Here is a 22796-nt window from a genome sequence, read left to right on the forward strand (position 1 = left end):
TGCTCAGCTTCRGAGTTTCTGTCATCTGTTGCAGTTCACTTGGACAGTGAATGCTTCTCTCTTTTCCTTCTTGATTTTTATTATTCAAACTTCCTTGAAAATGAAGGAAATGAAACCACAGGGCTTTTTTGTCAGTGACATGGGAGAGCTCAGTCTCCTTTCAGAGAAGAAATGAAATTTAGAGTGAAGACGAAAAAAAAAATTCTCTAGCTGTGTGTGCTGGCTGCAGGAGTTTGAAGATCACTTGAAACACTAGTTTTGGAGGTTGGGGTGACTCAGGCCATGATGTCTCTTGGGCTTCTCCAGTCTGACATGCTTAAATWAAAAGGGTTCATCTCCCAACTATTGCAAACTATTGCAGAAGCTCCTGTTGGTGCAAGGGTCTGGGAAGCAGAGGACTGAACATTGCCTGCTGGTATGTGCTGCTCTCACTAGATACTTCCCAAGCTGCGGCATCAGGGTGGATCTGCTGTCTTTTTGGTGCAGGTTGTCTTCCATTTTCTTCGAAGAGAGAGGAAGCTGCAGGTCTGGCTACCTTCTTGCTGCAGAATTGGTTTCAGTAAGCCATCAGTCTTGGGGGCTAACTGGGTCTTATCAGCGGCACCTGGGCGCACCTGACACACACATCTTGCACCAGAATGAGACATTTCTGCTTTAGCTGAGAAACTCATCTGAGGTGAGGGCTGGTGGCTGGGTAGAGGCGTGAACACAGCCAGACACATCACCCCAAGCCAGCTCAACTGCAGCACCGAGTCCTTTCTATGCTGTTTTGAACCCTTCCCTGACTGGACAAATCCAGCTGAGCTAGCTTCCCATTGGAGGCTGGAAGGGGAGAGAGCTGGATTTGACAGGGAGTCAGTGGTGTGCGAGGATCTTAGAAGAGGGGTGGTGTGGGGCAGAAAGAGAGATGGAGAGCCAGGGAGTGGACTGCAGTGAGAAAGAAGCCCAGAGGGGCTCCCCACCACCTTTCCTTGGGGCTGGCCAAGCACCACTGATGCCTGTGGGGGCGTGACATGGGCTGGGGAGAGGACTTAGCTTAGGGAGCAGAGGGCAGGACTGTTCCCCTCCCATGGTGCATGGTCTAATCCAAGGCTGGGATGGAGTGCGAGTCCCCGGAGACTTGTCAGTCCCCTGCTGTCAGCACTGGGTGGAAAAATGACCTGACAAAGCCTCCAGGGCCCCTTGCTTTGGTTCAGGCTCTGCATGGCAGGGTGCTGTCACTGTGAGCTTGCAATGATACAGGGCTTCCTATGGGTCCACACAGTGGGGTCCTCCAGGGCCCTGCAGGATGCAGGTGCCTGGGAGAGCTGGGCCCTGCTGTGTCAGGTAGTTGGTACAGGTGTCACCAGCATTGTGCAGAAGATGAAGGCTGGGGAAGGCAAGAAAGATGCCTCCCTGGTAATACCGCCTTGGCAGTGTGAATTTGCATCTGTCTCTGCACCTGAAGATGTGGAGAAAAACCATTTATTCATGTAGATATTGAAATTTGGGAATTCCCTGTTTCCAGACAGACCTAACTTGCACCCTGGGCACTGGGTTTGCCAAAGTCCTGAGCAGCCCCAGGAGCCAAAGAACTCTGTGGGAGCTGGGCTCTGCACATCCCAAAACTCACCTAGACAGTGTAGCAGGCTGGGCACTGGTGTCTCGAAGCGGGCACCCAACATCTGGGGGCATGTTCAACTCTGGCTTGGGAAATAACAGCACCTTGTTCCTTCCCGCAGGAAACACATGGGTAAGTTCTATCAAAGCCTTTGCGCTGTGCTCTGGAGGAAATTGTGAGACTCAGGGGACATGCCAGGAATAGTTGCAGGAGCAACAACGGGAAGTAAATCATGGGATTGCTGCTCAGCCAGTCAGTTTTTTCCAGCCCAGGCATGGTCTGAGGCAGGGTCCTGTGGACAAAAAAGCCAGGTTGCTCTGTCATTGCAGGGTACCGCAATCTGGCTATGTAAGGGGGTGGTATTGGGGTTATGTGGGCAGCTTTAAAATGTTGGACAGTGTGAGGATGTTGTGTGTGGCTTTGGAAGTGTCATTAAGACTCTTTCCATGCAGTGGGGCTTGCGCATTGCTATGGGCCAAAATCAAGACGCTTGGTATGTAGCTCTGCATGTCTTGGCTGTCTGAAACCCTGCAGGGTTTTTTTTGCCTGAACTGTGCAGAGAAGCCATGGTGCAAAGATTGTCCCCAGCCCTAGCCTGTCCTCTGGAGGAGTTGGAGAGCAAAAAGTTGTGTCACACTGATTGGGACCAGTTCCCCCCTCCTGCTCCCCTTCCTCCCCCATCTCAGCCCCCACTCCCTGCCTTGGTTCCTCCTTGCTCGTGAGCTGTTTGCGAGTGCATGACCCTGGGTGTAAATGCTGAGATCAGTAAGCAAAGTGACTCGCTGTGCTCTCTGCGTCCATGTGACTGCAGTTTCCGTTAGCTCCTTCCGCAAAGGCTATATTAGTGCTAAGCAAGAAAACGGGTGAAAGAGAAAACCAGCGGGCTGCAGCTAACCTTGGCCCCAAGAAGTCGCTGAGCATTAGCCGGAGTGGGCCACTAGCTGCAAGATGAGTTGCTGCGAACCCTGCGCATCGCCCCAAGCGGTGAGTATTTGCCCCCCAATACTTGTCCCCCAGGCTTTGCTGAAGTGGAACTAAAATCCAGGTGGGAGTGTGGGGAACCCTCTTACCAGGTTAAAGCACCCCTAGACCTGGTGGCTGCGCATCATTTATGCCCACACTTGTAAAAGGATCCTGGTCAATGCTGTAGCTGTGTGGGCCGGTCCTGTGGCCTGGCATGTGTAGCTGGGAGTACCCCTGGTGCTCAGAAACCTCTTGCTTGTGTGCTGTAGTTTCATCCGGAGCTGAGCAGGCACCAGGGCCACCACAGGGCTGGGAGGGCAAGGATTTCCTGCGTATTCTGCTGCCTGCTCTCCTGGCTGGGGTAGTCCCCAGCAGGGTTAGGAGGCTGACACAGATGCCATCCTCTGGCCCCCAGCCTGGCAGAGCCACCCCAGGGAGGGCTGCAGGAGCATTGAGATGGGAGAGAGCTTGTGATGTTGGGGGAGAACACAGCTGGGTACTAAAGAGGCAGTGGGTGGGAGAAAGGCTGAACTGAATGAGAGAAAGCAAGAACTTCTGCAAAGGAGAGGGATCTGGGTTCCAAAGATAAGCTAGAACCAAAGCCCCTAATTTGGTGGGCATGGTGCTGCAACGAGGACACAGTGGGGTCCATCAGCCTGAGTCTGCTGCCAGCTGTGTCCTGGCACAAGGCATGGATGGAAGTCAGTGACTTGGAAGGGCATAGGCTACTTTACATCAGCTTTATCCCAGAGAGGGAGGAATTTCTTTTCATCATAGGATTAATAAGCACTGATTTGATAAGGCATTGGCTTCAGATTTTTGGAATTCAGTATAATGTCAGTTTGGCTGTTCCAAGGGAGAAGAAAACCCAGAATGCATCTCCCACTCCATCTGGGGTGCTAGATTCTAGCTCCAGCTACTCAGACTGCCAAAAATAACCTCCAATTTCTTCTTCAAATGTTGGCAGTTATGAAACTCTGCTGAGCCCTTGTCAAGACCTTGCTGCTCATTTGCCTGAAGTTCAGCTTTCGCCCAGATGCAAATGTCATCAACCCTGGTTCCACAAAATTAGTAACTTGGGACCTTGTATTGAAAGACAGCGACTTCCACCAGGCAGCACCAAGGGGCCTCAGGAAGGTTATTATAGGGATGGGTGCTAGAGGGGACCAGCCCCTGCAGCCAAACTCAGCGATGTTTGGATTGGTGTCACCCAAAGGGAGCCTTTTGCACTGGGGGGTGTTGCAAGCTCAGGGAGGGGAAGAAGCCTTTCTCAAGTGTTGCAGTTCAGTGGCGTTTGCAAGCAGCTGTGCCTTGCCCACGTGTGTGCTGCTCCGCAAGCTCTCAGCCCCGTGGTCCAGCACTGCTGGTTGTTCCTGCTTCAGTCCCTGCTGTCAGGAACCAGGCTGCTGCCTCCCTGTCCCTCACCTTGTCCAGCCCTCAGGTGCCCAGCCAGGAGGTAGCAAACCTGAAGGGCCTCCTCAGCTCTGGGGCTGATCCCCACAAAGGAGGATGAGGATCTCCTCTATGACCCCCATGCTGGCATGGGGAGTGCTAACTGCCTGGGGGTTGGTGCAGGGGGCTGTTCCCCATGTCTCCATGCCTATGCTATGCCCCATGCTGCAGGGCACAAGCTGGGAAGCTTGCAGTGGCCCAGGTCTCTCACAGGGCATGGTGGCCACTGCTACACGGTGTTTGACACTTGGGAGCCTGTGCTGCCCATCACCTCTCAGTGTCCACTGGGGAATGATGGGAGCCGTAGGCCTGGCTTCAGGCAGAGCAGGCAATAGTTGAAGGAGGATGGAAGCCCTGAGCCTTGAGCTGCTCCCGAGCTGTAAGCAAGCAGCCAGCACAGAGCAACAGGGTAACTGCTGGGGAAGAGATGTGAGGCCTTGTCTGAAGATATGCGAAGCAGGGATGATATTGTGACAGGTTTCCTGGAAGAAGCCTGGGCCTTTCGGGATGAGCAGGTGGCAGCTTTTGATCCTCTCACCTCTGTTTCTGTCTTTACAGGAGTGCTGTTGTTGAGATGGAGGCACCATTCCTGGGTCTCTCCCTGGTTCTTGTCCTTCTAGCAGCAGGATGGGGAAATGGGGCTGGCGCAGCCTGGGCAACATCTCCTGGGGGCTGCAGACTAGTGAGTTGCCTCTTGCTAACCCTCGCCCTTCTGATGTCGTGCTCCTACCCTACAAATCCCAGGCATCTAAGCATCTCCAGACCCTCCCTATCCCAGTTACCGGGTTAGCATCACAGCTAAGGGTTGAACTGGGGTGCTGAGGCTTTAACTGCGGAGCCATCTTCTCCAGCCACACTTTGTTCCCCCAACTCCTTCATCCCATCTCCCTTTCTTTTCGCGCCTCATGGCTGTCCCTCCTCTTCCTGCTGTTGTTTGTTAAGTGTGCCTCTGGTGCTCCTATCCACATGTGCCATTGTCTGCCTTCATGGCATTGTGCAGGCTCCTGGCTGCAAAGCGAGAGAGGGGATAAGGGAGCTCTGCTGATGTAGGCACAGGCTGGGCAGTGGCTGAGTCTGCTGACGCTCTGTGCATACCCATGTTTGCATAGACTTATTCCCTGGTCCCTCAAGTTGCCCTTCCTGTGAGATATTTCATATTCACTTGCTTCAGGTGCAGAGCACCGCCACCTGCAATGGAAGATGGTTGAATTCAGTCCCAAGAAATCTGCAAGATGAGATAGAGGAGTTGTTGCTTGATGACAACACTATACAGGTCCTAGGAAATGCCTCTGTGCTCGCATACCAAAAGTTGAGGCATCTCAGCTTGTCAAAGAATCGTCTGGAGCTCATTGAACCTGGTGCATTCCTGGGCAGCCAAGGCCTCCGCGTGCTCTCTTTGGCAGACAACCTCCTCTTCACAAACTACTCAGTGACAGCAGCTGCTCTTTCTGCTTTACCAGCTCTGAGGAAACTGGATCTAGCTGGAAACCGCCTCACTGAGGACATGGTATCGGTTTTGCTCTGGAACCTGTCCTCCTTGGAGTCCTTGTCTGTGGCCAGGAACATCATCATGAGGCTGGACTCATCCACCTTCACAAACTTGATTCAGCTGCTGGAGCTGAACCTGGAGAAGAATTACATCTTTGAGATTGACCAAGCTTTTGAAGGGCTGCAGAGGCTGCAGAGGCTCAACATGGCTTACAACTACATTCCATGCATAGCAGAGTTTGACCTGACACAGCTCAGAGTGCTCAATGTCAGCAACAATGCCATTGAGTGGTTTCTGGCTCTTGAAAGCGATGACCTCTTTGAGCTGGAGGTGCTGGACCTGTCCCACAACCAGCTCTTGTTCTTCCCTGTGCTGCCTCGGCAGAGTAAGCTGCACTCCTTGCTGCTGAAGGACAATGAAATGAGCTTTTACCAGCATCTTGCCAATGCCACATCCCTGGCAAATGTCACAGTGCAGTTCCTGCTCATTGATGGCAATTCCACCAATGTCACTACAGTCAGCCTCTGGGACGAGATTTGCCACAGCAATCTCTCCTCCTTACGCCTCCTGGACATGAGCCAGAACCAGGTCTGGTACCTACCGGAGGAGTTTCTGGCAAAAATGCCTTCCCTGACCCGCCTGAAGCTGAACCAGAACTGTCTGGAGATGTTTCACCTGCCAGAGGGGGACGCCTTAGCAATGCTGACGGACCTGGACCTAAGCCAGAATCATCTCTCAGAGCTACGGGTGGACCTGTCTGTCAGAGGTGTGCTGCCCAGCCTGCAGCTATTCAACTTGAGCACCAACAGGCTGCAGGTGCTTCCTGCTAGATTTTTCACCTACACCAGGAAGATCACTACAGTTGACCTTAGTCACAACCGGGTAGACCTGTGTCCCCAGCAAGCTGTTGCAGGCAAGGTGGCAAATCTCCCCTGTGTAGACATCAGGGGTATCACAACCTTAACTCGTCTCTCCTTGGCTGGCTGTGGCCTGCAAGGGCTGGGCAGTCACCCCTTCCGGGGGACATCACTTACACACTTGGACCTCTCTGACAACCAGGAGGCACTGTCTGGGGGCCTGGGATGGCTGCAAGATCTTACTCTAACCTTGCAGGTTTTGTCTCTGAGAAACACCAACTTCTCTTCCACTGTGGTGGACATTGACTTCTCTGGCTTTCAGAGCCTGATATGCTTGGACCTGTCAGGAAACTCCCTGACCATCTTCCCTTCATCTCTGGGCATCCTCAAATTGCATACACTTGACCTCCGGGACAACTGCCTCCCAGCTCTTCCACAGGATGTGATATGGACACCCCTGGGGAAGAGTCTGCACGAGGTCTACCTCAGTCGAAATCCCTACAACTGCTGCATGCTGGGATGGTGGGACTCCCTGCAGCAGGTTGAGGGGTTGCACATCCGCGATGGGCAGGAGGTCACCTGCAGCTATGCCTCCAGGACAGTGAGTGCCAGGGCCCTGCCAGAGCCCATCCTCCAGGGCTGCCGGTGGAGGACAGCTGACCTGGCTCTCCTGTACCTGGTGCTTGCTCTGCCAACTTGCTTGACTCTCCTGGTCGCCTTTGCTATTATTTTCCTCACGCTCAAGCAAAAGCTGCTTAAAATGGTGAAAAGTCAGTGTGGGGTGTCCAGCCCTTATTGATGGGTGCGGAGAAGGAGGAAGGGCTGGTGGCACTCAGGAACGGTAAATCTGTGCTGGCCATCAGGGGGGCTGAGACCTCAGCTGAAAGATGGAGCAGACAAGAAATGTCTCCTTGCTGAATTTCAGCTTCCTCTAGAGTATGTTCTGCTGCTTTGGGCTGGGCAAGGACTTACCTCCAGGCTCCCTTGTGGGTCTGGAGAGGAAGCAGTCAATGACGATAATCCCAGGAGGATTGTTTTTTTTAAGACACTGTGAATATGAGAGAAATTCAGATGGAGAGAAGGGATCACAGGAAGGAAAGGATAAATGAAAATAAGGGGAATTATAGATGCTGAACTCCCCCAAGGTGAGTGAGAAGGAGACTTGCTGGGCTCAAGGGCCAGGGGATGACCTGGGGTACTGGGAGAGCTGCTATTCCTACTAGCAAGGATGCTTCATGGGGCTAAGGGTATTGGGGCCAAGTCTTGTGATAGAGCCTGGGGCCATGCTAGAAATACCCACCTGTGCTGGGGGATCCTTGAGGAATGTGTCTTCTGCAGAAATGTTTGGATGATGTTGGCAAGAGCTGAATGGATGGGATGCCAAATCCTTCTTAGTCAAAGGGGTTATGACACTTGCTCCCCAGCCCCATTCTCCCCCGTCAATCAGTTCCCTTTTATTTATTCATCCCAGTAGCACATGAGATGTCTGATTCTCAGCAGTGCAAACTGTCCCACAGTGCTATAGGCAGCCAGGGGCTGGCTGATTACACAGAAGGTGCCCAATGTGCATGACGGCTAATGAATTGCCCTGGGAGGAAAGAAGCACCTCATCCATGTGCTCTGGAGAAAGGGCATGTTACTAATGTGAGAGTGAAAACTTTTGAGTGAGAACCACACTTCAGTGACAAACAGTTTCTCAGGATCCATTTGCAAGCAGTGGGATCACTCTGGCACACAGCTGCGTGGCAGTGACTCACTTGCTAAAGTTTTTAGTCAACTCMTGATTTGAGTTGTGGAATGCAAAAAAGTCCCTGTCATTTTAGCAAATAAACTTTCACGTTAAGTGTTTTGCATTCATGTTTTTTGAGGAGTGAGGATTTAAGTATATATAAAGGTAAAATAAATAAAAACAACATCTGCATTTTGCTTTTTGGGCATTTCCTCAAGGCAAACCACTAAGAAAAAGATGATCAAAATGATTTGAAACAGAGATCCATGTCGAGAGCAGCCACAATGGCAGGGTGTCTGTCTTTTCAGGTTCCCGCAGAGTCTACCTGGAAGCACACTCGGTGACTCACCAGCAATGGGAGCTCTGGCAAATGTCTGTTAACTGCTCAGAGGCGATTTTTTGGGTGTGCACGTGTGTGTTTGCACATTGATAGGATGGGTGGTGTCAGCATGGCTGAGTACCATGTTTTGGGGTGTCATAACTTGTTTAAGTAGCAATCTTAGCTAGAAGAATCCATTAAAAATAGCTCAAGTAGGAATGATGTAAAATATTGACTAAAAGATACGAGAATAAATTATATTGCGGTTAATATTTTATCATTACTTCAGCTTGTAGTTTCCTTTTGTCAGTCAACTGCTGGATTAAAACAGACACAAAGGATATAAAATAAGAGAAAGTCTCGCTCCTTGCCAAAACTGAGTGGTGGCCTTCTGCAAGTCCTGCTCTTGCTGGCTCATAGCTTTAGTAGGTGTGGAAGGGTTGCCTACAAACAACACTAGTCACAGCACATACCAGCTCTCCGGTATTTACATAAAGCAGTTTGCTGCCTGGGGAAGTACTAGGGCTTCTTTGTTTAATCAAGGATTACTGTGTGTGGAAATGAGAACTGATGGTGGTTTGTGCTATCTGTAAAACTCTGGATGTCTGCTCCTCTGAGAGCCATATCATCTTCGCCTCTGTGATGTGGCATGGATTTCTCCAGTGAAATGTGTCTGAGTTTAATCAGCAAACAGGGATGCACAAAAGCCAAGTGCCAATGCCAGCATGAGCACCCTAGGGACTTGAGGTCCTTGCCTTGACTCAGATGAGCCTCAGTGCGGCAATGTGGGGCTGTGGTGTGCACCAGAGGTGGCTTGAGTCCTGCTCAGGGGGCCGTGGAGCTGGACTCAAGCCACCATGGCCTCCTCAGCCGGCCCAGGTGTCACTCTCCACTTTTCAAGTTGGGGTATCCTTGGAGGTGCTGGAGGGAGGCACAACAGCTAAAGGAGTCTGAGGCTCATGGTCTGAGGCTGGCTGTCAGGAGGCAAAGTTGGGGAGCAGCACGGGCAGGCTGCCAGGGTCAGCCACAGCCCAGAGATCCCTAGGAAAATCTGTAGTTGTAAGACAGGGCCAAGGTCAAGCCAGAAAGTCAAGTCCATGGGTCAGGGTCAGGGAAGTATCAGACTGGGCACAGGTATACCTGCAACATAAGCTGAGACAGAGACCAAGAGCAAGACCCTCAGCTTAAAAGCAGCTCCCAGCCAAAGCAGGGGCAAAGCCAGACACCATTACCCAAACTGACCCTGGGGCCAGGCAGCCAAATCTGAACATGAGGAAAAACTTTTTCACTGTGAGGGTGACAGAGCACTGGAACAGGTTGCCCAGAGAGGTTGTGGAGTCTCCTTCTCTGGAGATATTCAAAACCCGCCTGGACACGATCCTGTGCAACGTGCTCTAGGTGACCCTGCTTGAGCAGGGGGGTTGGACTAGATGATGTCCTGAGGTCCCTTCCAACCTCAACCATTCTGTGATTCTGTGATTTTGTGAAACCCCAGGAGCAGGGGGATGCACTCAAGGTCCTACCAAGCAGAAGAGGGAGGAATGAGGTGGGCTGATGTCCCGTGATAAATCAGGCAAGCAAAATCCGTGGGTGTAGAAACCTCTGAGCATGAAGCCAGCACTCAGGGACACTGCTGAGAAAGAAGTCAGGCCTGGACAGCGTGAGGTGCTTCCCAGTGTCTGCTTTTGCAGATCATGCTGCTATCTGCAGTCTCAATATGAAGGACAGACGTCAGGCAAGCGTGGGGTGAGGCAGGGTGACCAGGGAAAAACAGAGCCATGGCAAGGGCTGGCAGTGCTCAGTCTGATTCTGCTCAGGTCAGTGGCATGCCTTGCATGCCTGACTGCTGTGTCAAGCAGGAAGAACAGCACAGATCAGACCATATGCTGCAGGGGTCTAACATTTCTCAGGGTACCTGGGAGGGCACCTAGGAGAGGGAGTGAGAAGTGCCCACAGCCCTCCGTGCAGCAAGGATATGCTCTGGGCTTTGTGTCCCATCTCCCCTTCCCACCTGCTGCTTTGCTTTTCTTGGATGGGGAAGGCAGGATGTTTCTCTTGAACCACTTCCATCTGGGTATGACCAGGTGACATTGGTAGGGCTGAGCTCTAGAAATGCTATTCCCACCAGGGAAACCCAGATGTCAAATCTGGCTTAGAAAACAGCTTGTTTCTGGTCATGTTTTAGACAGAAATAGCTGGAACCAAATCAGGCCCTGGCCTGGGGAATCCCTCAACCTATTTCAGCTGTTCTTTTACCCGTAAGCTGTATGCCTTGAGGGACAACAGGGAGCTATAAATACGTATGTGATGGTGGATCTGTATCAGCACTGGCTACCATGACCATGCTGCTACCTGCTGGGTGGCCCGAGACAGGTCACACCAGCCAGTGAGCCTGCACTTTTGCATTACTGATGCTGCAGAGGCAACTGTGATCTGGCTGTGATCTTCCAGAGCTGAGGTCCTCAGCATAACCACTGAGCTGAGACACAACGGCAGGGTCAGTGCCTTTAGTGAGTTGAAGTGGATCATTTGATGATAGCATTGACCAGGAATCCTCCAGTCTCTGGGTGCAGCTCTTGCGGTGCACATCTGGATGTCTGATAGCAGTAGTGGTGTTAGAAAGAGCCACAAAGAGCAGGGCGGGCTATCTCACCTCCAGCCTGGGCTGAAGATAACCTCCTGTCCTGGGGAGCCTGTGGAGGGGTTGTCATATTTTGCACTTGGGTAGTGCCTGTGCTGGGCCAACACTTCCCCTGATCACAGGGCAGAGTGAGACTGTGCACCAGAGCAGGAGTGTCCTCTGCCTGGGGAGCGATGGATGGGAGCGTCTCAGTGCCAGCGCTTGCTGAGCTCTGCTTGCAACTGGAGGCCTCCCTGCGGTGAAGGTCTGCAGGCAGGAAAACCACATGCTGAAGGGCTGGGCTCAGCTTGTGTTTGGGGCTCTCCAGTGCTTGCATCCTACGTCCTCTCCTCCCCAGGGCCAAGAGGCTGGATGAGGCCATGCTAGCAGGCTGTGTTGCCTCCCCTGCTTGGAGGCTTTTCAGGCAGCCTGAAGTATGAAGCCTGGCCTACACACTTCTTGTGAGGGGAAAATATGCATGGGGCACCTGATTTTCTCAAGTTGGCCACATGAGGCATTGCACCACTCCCAGCTGTTGCCCTCCTTGATGCCCTCCCAGACCCTTTCCTGAAGAGCGGACCAGAGCAGAGGTCCCTTTGCAAGCCTGCATCCACCAAGGATTTTGGGAGCTCTTCCCATATGTCCACAGCTTTCTGGGAGCCTGGCCATGTTGAGAAATGCCAGTGGAGGGCCTGGCCTGCTAAGCTCGTTAGCAGAGCCATGCCATGCCATGCCATGGTATACTGAACCTGCAGGTGTCTCCACGAGCTGGGAGGGCTGGATGGAACACAGGTCACTGCAGTCCTGAAAACACTGGCTGGGGTTTCCCTCAGCCAGTCTGCTATGCCCATGTTTCAGCATCGCCCCACAAGCTGGGTCAGCCTGGGGGCCTGAACCCCCGCAAGCATCTTGCTCCACGCTCTAGTGCTGATGCTCGGAGGCAATCTCGGCACCCTCCAGTGCTGCTCTGGGGTGCTTGCTCTGCGGCATGCCTCAGGTGGGTTGCTGTCCTCTGGCTCACCTGGCAGTGGGGGGCAGAGGGAGATGTTGCGCGATGCTCAGGGCAATTTCTCTCAGGCAGGTGGCTAGGAGAAACAAGGCACAAGTGCTCGGGTCCTGCTTTATTGGGCAGATGTGTTTGCTTCCTCTGCCACGTCAAAGAGCCATGGGGCTGCTGCTGCTTCTCCTTTTGGCACATGGGGGGCGGTGGAGCAGCCTCAGGTGTGTGAGTATGTGGGAAACAAGGCATCTAGCATTGCCCAGATTACATAGCTAAAGTCTAGGTTTTACTGCTCAGGTTAAGCCAACAGGGGAAAAGGTTCCTGAGCAAAAAAATGAAGAAGGCAGGGAGCTTTCTGGAGCCATTCACACTGTGGTTTGCTCTGAAACCCAGAGAGAGAACTGCTGTGCTACTGAGTGAAGTATGGGATGGGAGCCATGAGGTTGCTTGGGTTGGAGGGCTGCGTTACCCCAGGACAGAGGCTGGCCCTGGAGCAGCTCTACCCAGTTTCTCTCCTTTTGCCAGCAGTATGAAGGGGGGCACTTTGGGACAAGCCAAACTGGCTCCTGAGGGTGAATATGTCCAGGCAGCCCTGCGAGGCCATGGTTTGGAGGGGGATATCCTGGTAGGCAGTGAAGGGACTTTCCACGCTGCTCCAGGGAACAGGGCTGTGTGTGACTTGCTTCTGAAGAGGAAGTCAGCCAGTTTCCCTCAGCGGAAAGGAATGGCATGGTTTGTCAACTGCCGTGGGGGTACTGGGCTGTGGGGCTTTGAAAGGGTGACAGTGATGGGTTTTGTGTCTTTGGGAATGTGATTTTCCTGCAGTGGTGTGAGCTGGAGCAGGACTGAATAGGGGTGAACTGTAATACCCCTGGTACCATGGGACGTGTGCATGGGAGTGGGCCTAAGGTAGCGGAGCCCTGTCTGGAGGTGCCAGACAACTCCCCAGGGGATACTCGGGAAAATAAGTCAATGTACAAGTGTGGCTAAGCAAGAAACACATGGCAGAGCGCCAACATGAAAAGGCAGCATACAGGAAGTGGAGGCAGGGACAGGCTGCAAAGAAGGGATGCAGAAGCATTGTCCAGGCACGTAGGCATGGTGCCAGGAAAGCCAAAGCTCACCTGGAGCTGACACCTACAGGGGACATCAAGGGCAAGAAGAAGAGCTTCTACCACTACAGTAGTAATAGTAAAAGGCTGAACAAGGAAAATGTGAGCCCATTGCTGAGGCGTTTGGGAGATGCCTTAGCGAGACAGGACACAGATAAGGCTGAGGTACTCAGTCCCTTCTTTGCTTCAGCCTTCCCCAACAGGGTCTTCCAGACCTTTGGGCTTAGTGAAAGTATTCAAGGAGGAGATGGACTACCAATAGTGGATGAGGAATGAAGCAAGGGTGATTTGCAAGGAGGGACCCATACATGGGTCCTGAGGGACTGCATCCCTGGGGGCTGAGAGAGCCGTCTGATGCCCTTGCAAGTCCACTGTCTATCATCTTTGAAAGATTGTGGAGATCAGGGGAGGTCCCTGGTGACTGGAGAAAGGCAAATACAGCACCCATCTTCAATAATGGCCAAAAAGGCATCCCAGGGAACAACAGGTCTGTCAGCCTCTCTTTGGTCCCTGGGAAAATCATGGAGTCTTTTTGGAGAACATTTCTAGGCACATGAAGGAGAAGAGGTTGATTGGAAACAGCCAGTATGGATTTACCAAGGGTAAATCATGCCTACCAAGCTAATTGCCTTCTGCAATGAAATGACTGGATCCGTGGGCAAGGGGAGAACACTAGGTGCCATTTACCTTCACTTCAGCAAGAATTTTGAAATATTTCCCACAATATTCTTGTACCCAAATTAGGCTGTTACAGTCTGAATGGGTGGGCAACCAGATGGATAAAAACTGGTTGGAAGGTCAGGCTCGGATAGCTGTGGTTAATGGGTAGTGCTCTACTTGGAGGCCAGTGACAAGTGGAGCTCCGTAGAGCTCTGTCCTGGGGCTTGTCCTGTTCAGTATTTTTGTCAATGACCTGGAAAACATTTTTAACAACCTGGAAGAGGCAGTGGAGTTCCTTCATGTCAAATCTGCAGATGACCCCAAGCTAGGGCACCAGTTGGTACTCTTGAGGGCAAGGCTGCTGTTCAGAGGGACCTGGCAGGCCAGAGGGATGGGCCAACAGGAACCTCATCAAAATTCAACAAAGAAACATGTTCTGTCCTGGCCAGGAGAAGGAAGAGCCTTTGGCAACAAGACAGCCTGGGGATGGCCTGGCTAGTGAGCAGCTCTGGTGGAAAGACTCTGGGGGTCTTGATGCACAGAAGCTGAACATGAGCCAGCAGTGTGCCCTGGCAGCAGAGAGGCCAATAGCATCCTGGGTTGTATGAGCAGTAGCATAGCCAGGAGATCCAGGGAACTGATTATTCCCCTCTAGCCAACACTCATTGGAGCACATCCAGGTACTGCATCCAGTTTGGGTCTCCCAGCTCCAGGAAGCCGTTGATAAACTGCAGTGAGTTCAGCAGAGGGCCACCCCTATGAAGCAAGGCGGAGGGACTGAAGGACCTATGGGGAGGTCATCAGGAAGATGGAGTCAGGCTGATCACAGCAGTGCATGGTGGGGATGACAGACAACAGGTATCAGCTGAAACAAGAGAAGTTTGGACTGGATATAAGAGAAACTTTTACCCTACAAGGACAGTCATGCCATGGGGTTGGTTGCCCAGGGAAATTGTACAGTCTCTGTCCTTGGAGACTTGACAAGACAAAGCCAGGAGCAGCCAGGTCTGGCCTTGGAGCAGGCTCTGCCTGGTGAACGGATTGGATGAGAGATCCCCAGGGGTCCTGTCCCACCTGAATGGTTCTGTGATTCTAAGTCAATGCTGTTTTGGAAGTGTTATTGGAGGACATGTTGGAGAGGCATGTTGAGATGGTTGTAAAGACAATGTAATATCTTGAGGATAGGACAGAGGAGGGAATGGGCAAGCCACCTCACTGAACAGTAAAGCCTTCACAGTCATCCTCTTCAGTTGGAGATGCCTTGTGCACCAAGTCAGCTTATGAAGAAAGTATATTCTGGCAGACAGGGCTCTTCCTGTAGTCGTTCTCCATGTAGCAATGCATCCATGGGGCTGCCCAGGGCTGGTGTGGGGCTGGTACAAATCACAGGAGAGTTTAATACTGGAGTTGCTGGGAACCGATGATATAGCACATGAAAAGGTGCTGCAGAAGTATGGGTTTAACAAATTAATGTCCTCAGGCAGTGAAAGGTGCCAGCTTTGTGCATTGGTCAAGATGCAAAACTCAGAGTGTAAACACATTTGCCATGCATCCTTAATAAATATTAATGAGTATACTGCAGGAAGTGTTGTGTGCCATAGAAGAGATGATTAAACACACAGATTTGACGATAAGCAATTTAAAAAAACTATTAAAAAAACTCTTGCCCTAACATGAAAGTGGAATGAAATGTCACATGCAGCTGGACCTGTATTTCCAAGTCCATGAGGTGGGCCAAAGGGAGCTCAGAACATCTTCCACTGCTTGAAAGACCAGCAGCTGAGGGAAGTTTGTGTTTCGTGACTGAGATATGTTGGTTATCTCTCCTGGTCACCTGATTTCCCCGGTGCCCCAGGAGAGCCGAGCAAAAGCCTTTCTTATACATGCTGGGCTGCAGGATGGTGGCTCAGGGCTGCAGCAGTCCCGGGGCAGGCAGGGGTGGCCGGGAAGGCCACGCATCTCCCCCTTGCTCCCAGGGACAGTGGCCAGGTTTCTCTGCCCCTTCTTGGGCAGCCGCAGCTTTTGCAGAGGATGGGATTGTTGCTGCCTGAGCTGGATAGCCAAGGAGGAGCCAGGCAAGGGGCAGAGCAAGATGTCAGGCTGCGCCTCTGGGAAGGTGCTGGGGGAAAGCTGGTCCCACATCCCAGGAAGCTGTTTCCTCTGCAGCTCTGGCAGCCCACGTTGTGGTGTCAGGCATGCCGGCGCTGAAAGGTGCTTCATTTGGGGGAGTGAGTCACTCCTGTCTGAAATGACTCGTTTTTTGCTTTGTAGCATGTGTGTGGCGGGAGCCGCATCTCAAAGCCAAGCAACTTGAACACGACTCCATAGCCCAGTTCTTGTTTCGTTGCTGGTCTTTCCAGGGCTAGCCCCGACTGCTGCCCAAACGCTGCCCCAGGGCTTGYGAGCACTCCGCGGATGGGCTCACCACCTGGCAAAATGCCTGCACCTGGCTAACCTCCACAGCCAGCTCTGCCAGCCTTTCACCTCCGCAGCTCTTTGCACAGGTTTTCAGTGGTTTCTTCCTCGCTCTCACGCTAGCACTGCTCTGTCGATACCACAGCATGGTAGTGTTTTATTGCGGTCACGCTTCTGTTTCCTTTGAGGCACCGCTGCCAATGCACTAAGGGCCCTTGCTCTGGTTCCAGGGAGGATTTATTTTTGAAATAAAAGTGGGGGAAGTGATTTCAGCAGCAGCAGGCATCCAGGTAAACCCTGAGATAACACAGCCGGGCTGTCTTCCTCCACAGTGCTTCTGACAGAGTCCTCCGCAAGGTTAAGGATGAGACTCTGGAGGGCGGGGGTGGTTTGGAGACATTTCTCCCACCGTGCTGCCTCCCACCCATGCTGGTCATGCATCCCTCCCTTGCTCCTGCTTGCCCCACTCCTGCTGAAGCCTTGTGATACTTGTCCTTGGCTTCTTGCCTCAGTTTTGGGCAGGAAACCTAGATGCTTTGATTTCTCCCGGACACACTGYTTGGCAGGCAGGATGGTTGAAATGGAGGAAGGTGCTGAGCACCCCACTGAGTGCAATGAATTCTGGCAGCTGAAATTGCCAGAAGAGCAGCAGCAGAGAATCCTGCAGACAAAACTAATGAGATGCATCCCAAAGCTGGCTGCACAAGATAGGGGCATGTCAGCTGAACTCACATTTTGCCTCCGTGGTCTCACTGCAGYGGCTGTGGTTGGAAGAGGTCATTTGAGAGGCAGTAGAACAGCCCTGCTGGTTAACATTCAGCAGGGCATACTGTGGTAGAAAGTGCTGAGGGGTTTTATTTTCTTTAGACATTCAGCAAAGAATGTGACAAGCAGAAAAACGCTTAGTTATACGTGGGATAGTGCATACACAGGATCAGTGCCCAGAAGGTAAAATTCATTACGAGGATGATGCTGAGGCCCTAGCAATGACATGGTGTTGTCTCTGTTGAAGTCTTCAGAGTAAGACTTTTGCAGCGGCCAAGTTTGGTGCGAATATTGTTGAGAACTAATATGGTGCTTTAACATTTCTGTGGTGTCCTAACAGCACCCATCTACCTAAGGCAGGGGGAAGAACTTTCAACGTATGTGCAGCAACAGCTCTTTTGCACGAGTCTCCTGTGCAACTCTGTTCTAATCTACCACTTGCAGATCCTGTGCTCACCTTACCTGGAAGCTGCTACACACCCATTTATGCCCTGTGAATGAGCACTAGGATTCTTACCCCCCCCCACAACAAGCCAGCAAAAGCAATTGCTGCTGGGTGGAACTGCAGTGGTCTCTCTGTGGAAATGAACTGACCCGTGGGACAGCAGCAGCACTTTGACTGTGTACTCACATTGCCGTAATGGAAAAGATTGTTGTCTCTCGGTGACAAATAGCATAAAGTCAGAGAGCTAAGTTCAAAGCTAAGTTGAAAAATACGGAAAAAAAACCCAGATCCTTATCTGATATACAATGGAGGTTGTTTTTTTGGCAGAGCTGTCATCAAGATGTGTTCAGTCAGAACACAGCTACTGTGTATGACACTGCATGGACTAAATTCTGCTGAATGTCATCCATTTTCTACAGAGCTACATATCCTGGAGCAGAAGGGAGCTGGAGGAAGCAGCATCACTTTACTTTCTTGTTCTCATTTTCTGCAGGCACTGGGCTGGCATTCTTATTGAAGAGTGACATGAGAAAAGAGCCTGGCCTGAGCATCTCTAGCACACTGAGGTGCTAGAGGTTTTGGTCTGGTTTTGCCTCAGGGTAAACATCTGGAAATGAAGCTGAGGACTGTAGCTGGGCTGACAGATGCATTCTTGGAGCCCAGTTAAAGATGCACCACAGGCCAGAAAGGTTTGCTGCATGGGCTGGAAGGAGAGCAGAGCTGGCTGCAATTGCTTATAACCTTTTCTCCAGTTGTCATTCTCTTAGGCAGTTTTCAGTGAGGAAGGACCATGAGTGCTGGCACAGTTGCTTTCAGCAGTCAGGACAAGCTGTTCATTCATGTCAAAAGCCATGGTTTCCAAAAGCAATAACAGAGTGCCCTCCCGTGGCCAAGACATTGGGTGGGCTCTCTTTCACCTTCACTGCTGCCTGGCCTTGCCCTATGGCACTCCAGGACTCAGTCTGGCATCCAGTGATGGGGGCTGTGCAGTCACCTTGCCTACTTCATTCCAAGGCTTGACCATCCCCTGGCTAGGATGCTTCTTCTATTATCTAAATTAAACCACCTTCACTATAACATAAGCTGACTACTACCTATCATGCACTGGATGGACATGGAGAGTATTTGATTCCTGTCTTCTTTTCAGCAGCCTCTTTCCAAAAGTACTGCTTGCCTTTCCACTAGCTCAGTGCCAGAGCAAGATGTGATACTGCAAAGCAGGCTTCCCCAGTATGTCTGCACCATCATCACACTAGTGACTTATATCCACATCAGCGCTCATGCTGCCTCCTGAACTGCTGTCTGGCAGGGCCACTGCATAGCTGGTTATTTCCCTTCGCACATCTGATCCCTCCTCTCCAAAGGAGGCATGTTGGGCTTGACTCAGCTTCATCTGGGCTGTTTTCCCAGGTTATCAGGACCATGATAGCTTCTAATGCTCACCAAAGTCTTGCAGTCCTCCCAGCTCGGAGTCCTTGCAGAGCTCACAAGTGCACATGCTCTCCTGTTAGCCTCTTTATTAATGGATTTATGAAAGAATAGACCCCCCAGCAGGACCGAACCTGGCCCTGAGCTGCTCGCACCTAGCTGATCTCCCCCATTATGGGGATGGCACCCAGATCACACTTCCTTAGCTCGCTCATTGACATGCTGTAAGGAATAGTGCCTTTCCTAGGAAGTAGCCTTGTCTTACCTCCTCCCCTTTTCCCCTAATGACAAATTACTCTGTCTGTAGAGATTTGCAGGCTGCTCCCTCCAATGGGCTCCATGTTAAATACTTATGTGCCTTTGTGGATCTTGCCAAAGAAGGGCATTTGTTTGGTTTGATGTGATTTGCTCTTCACAAATCCGTGCTGGCTGTCCATGACCAGCATATTATTGCCTTGGTTTGTAGGAGCTGATTATGGGAGTGAATAGCCTTCAGTGTTGAAATCATGCTATTTCACCTGCTCTCTTCCCATTTTAAAAACATAGGCTCTAATTGCCCTTTTCCAGGCGCCTGTAACTGTCCATGCCTGCATCTTCCATGGATGAACTTTAAGCGGTACAGAAATTGTTGGTTTCTTTAGCACTCCAAGGGGGATTCTCTCGAATCCTTACATCTGGACACATCTGCCATATTCCTTATTTTCTTCTTCTACTTCTGGCCCATACTTCTATGTCTATATTAAAATTAATTTCTGATCATGTAAAACCTTTTCTTGAAGAATAAAGCAAAAAAAAAAAGGCACTGAATACGTCATCTGTGTTTGCTCTCTTCACCCAGTAAGTAGTGGAACTATATTTTTCACTGTTTTCTTGTAACTTCTAATTCCACCTAAAATTTTTTTTCTTACCATGCGCCCTCTTAGTTGTATCTCACTTTGTGTTTCTCTGATATTAGCCCTGCATGGTCTCTGCATTTTCTTAATCACACATTCTTGCTTCAACTTTAAATACAGTCCTTTTTTCCAAGTCATTAAAAAGCTCCTGATTGAGCCAGTGACATAAAGCTGGAGGAGGTGGAGCATATATGCGCTCAGTTTGCACAGTATAACCTTTACCAGCCTCTCATTGCTTAATCAACGGAGCACGCAGGCACACCTACCCTCTCCACTATGTACCCAAGCATCACGTGGGCAGCCACATTGGTTTCTTGTGTCATTATCAGCATGGTTTGCTGCTCTGCCTGTAACATGCTTACTCAGGACCCTTTTTTCCCATTGTTTTTCTTCCCAAGAGGCCTTGGTTACCAGTCCTTAGTCCATGGTAGTGCCCCACCACACTCCTTTGCTCACTCCTTCCTTTCCTCACAACCAGGAGCATTATTGCTTTCACACACATTATTTTCAACTCCAGTTTCTCATCTGGTTTTCTCCTTTACCATGAGGCGAAGCTTCCCATGTAACTTCTTGCACAAAACTGGCAAAACCCAGGTTTTTGGGTGCAGGTATCTCACATATTTGGGATGGGGCTCTGTTTCTCCTGTTTCTGCCCTTCCTCTGACCGTACTGTCATTGACCCTTCACCATGCAGATGCCACCTTCTGGTCTAGTTCAATTCTCTCTTCTCCCTTTCATCTGGTACCTTTGTGATCCTTTCTGTGTACTTACAGCCATCTGTGGTAGGCTGGGGTTGCAGTGAGCTTGGATGCTCTTCCTCTGCTTGTTACATGGACTCTGTTTCTTCCCATCAACTCTCTTGCATGGCTGAGGAAGTTCAAGCTCTCCTATGATGCTCGCCTGACCCTGCCACTATCGAAATGAACCTAGTGGTGCTACAATACAGGTGAAAACCCAAGTGAGTTGCCAGTTGGAGCTTTTGTCATATTCCCTGAGATATCATTTTATAACTTGAATAAGGAAAGACTCACGCTGCCTTCTCTGGTCCCAGAAACCTCCTGTCCCTTCAGCTAGCATTGAACGACACACAGCAAAGAAATGGCTCTAAGCACCTCTAGTTTGTGCTGTAATGAAACAATTTTGCACACTCCAACACAGCCCATTTCTTGGCCTGTTTCACACACATGGAAACGATTCTGGCTGTTCCTCTAGGTAATAGCCAGAGCTCAGATAAAAGGAATTCTTTCCATCTTCAGTAATAAAAACTTATGACTTCTCTGTATCCCTCTGGCAGCCCTCACTCAGTTCCTATGCACAAAGGAGACCCGGAGGATTTCTCACTCTGGCAGTAAAGCCCCATAAATATCATTGCACAGCCGCTCTGCTAACCTTTCCCACAGTGGCAGTTTTGTGCTGGATTGGTTACACTATGGCAAAAACCTCAGCTGGCTTCTGGCTCCTCGCTGGCCAATTCCAAACTCCTTGCAGCATCCACAATCCTCTCCTAAAAAGCTCACAGGTGACCTTCACAGTACTCCTTGATGCCTCTTCTCCTAGTGAACCGTCAGAAAGACCCCACTTTACTGATTTCTGTCTCTTCCTTTCCCAGATTTTTTCCAGTCAGCCTCTTGATTCACACTTGTAAGTCTTTGATTTTAATACATTTGATCAGCAAACTAGTACTCCAAGAAGCTGAGAACTATGAAACTTCACATGAATGAGCTGCACCCTCCCTGAGCTGGGCTGCCCCAGTGCACCTGAGAGAAGTGACTTCCTCTCAGCCTAACCTTTCAAACTGTCACTCTCCTTGCTAGGAGAACAGAGGATGAGGAGACCAGTCTCTTCCCAGTGGGGAAGTCCAGGTCTGTCTGGGTCAAGAACTGGCTGCATAGAGAAACTGCACACAGAGGATTTCCATGGCTGACAGTCCCCAGCACAGGAAAGCTAATTACAGAGCTCTGGGTCATCTTGCTGGGAGAGCTCTCTGATCCTAATTGCTGTCCATTTAGTGTGGTCCAGATGCTGAAGAAAAGACAGAGGGGTTCTGTGACATGGTGCCAGTGTCCTTTGAAAGCTGGATGAGGCAACAGCCCAACTACTGATGTCTCTGGGTATGTCAGTCTGCAGTGATCCTGCCTCCAGGCACCAGCAGGTGATGGTGTAACTTGGCTTCTCCTAAGCACTCTCCTGCTGCCAAGGGGAGGCAGAGACGCTTATGCTCACCTTGTGCCCTTTGGTGCTTATCTAATACCGTCTTTGACCTTATCAGCCATCTGATCTTTCTGATGGAGACAACACAATCATAAGAGAACAAAATCAGGATAGTTATTCTTGAAGCCTGCACTACACCATATTCACCTTGCCATCTATGCAGTAAGCTGCTTTCTCCTGAAAGGATAACAAAAAATTACCAAGGGGAAACTTGACACTACTGTTTCAGGTGCACAATGATGTTCTCTTTTTAGTCTGCCTGTCTAAGAAAGCAGCCTCGTGTGACCACGTGCTGTGTATCTCTATGTCTGTTGGTTTATTGGTCTCATCACCCCTTTTGGCCATTCCAGGTTCATCTGCCAAAGGGATGGAGCACGGAGGAGCGTAATGCAGATGACTATTGGGTCTATAAATGGCATGGCAGGTAATTTATGGATATGCTTGCTGAGAAATGTTAACAGGTGAGTAATTGCTCCAGAGGTGAGAGAGAAAAAGCAAGATGATTTCTTCTACACTACTTCAGGTCTCTATCCCTTGACCTGTCAAGCACAGTCAAGGTTGGACAGTAGGTACAATGGTTGCTGTGGTGGAGGGAGTAGGGGCAATATGCCAACAGACACACACAAAATAAGTGTCTGACCAAGCAAATGCAAGCATTGCATTAAGTTGTCACTGTCATTTGCAGTCTTTCAGCCATTCCAGGTTGGCTGGCTGGCTTGTCTGGCACCCTCTTGACTCAGAAAAACTACTCCTGACCTATACCCATTGCTCAACCCACCTCTGAGGGTTGTCCACCCAACAGTCTTCAGTCCTACACCTTTGACCCTCTTCCCCCATT

At 50.8% G+C, this 22796-nt stretch overlaps 1 protein-coding gene across 16 annotated transcripts in view; it reads left to right on the forward strand.

The window, feature by feature from the left end:
* The window catches only part of NRROS (negative regulator of reactive oxygen species), a 38875-nt gene extending 16374 nt beyond the window's left edge, over positions 1–22501 (forward strand). For 12 of the 16 annotated variants that reach the window (XM_026078568.1, XM_026078571.1, XM_026078569.1 and 9 more), the window contains 4 exons: positions 487–676; positions 1722–2584; positions 4574–4697; positions 5187–8770. In XM_026078568.1, the coding sequence (XP_025934353.1) occupies positions 4590–4697; positions 5187–7160 (2082 nt within the window). In that variant the 5' untranslated portion in view covers positions 487–676; positions 1722–2584; positions 4574–4589 and the 3' untranslated portion in view covers positions 7161–8770. Of the gene's footprint in view, positions 1–486; positions 677–1721; positions 2585–4573; positions 4698–5186; positions 8771–22308 lie in introns of those variants that run through there. The other 4 variants (XR_003255624.1, XR_003255623.1, XM_026078572.1 and 1 more) reach the window with 4 other exon arrangements.
* The last annotated feature ends 295 nt before the right edge of the window (positions 22502–22796 follow it).

Source organism: Apteryx rowi, unplaced genomic scaffold, assembly GCF_003343035.1.
Source record: "Apteryx rowi isolate R43461 unplaced genomic scaffold, aptRow1 scaffold_480, whole genome shotgun sequence".
Taxonomy (NCBI): domain Eukaryota; kingdom Metazoa; phylum Chordata; class Aves; order Apterygiformes; family Apterygidae; genus Apteryx; species Apteryx rowi.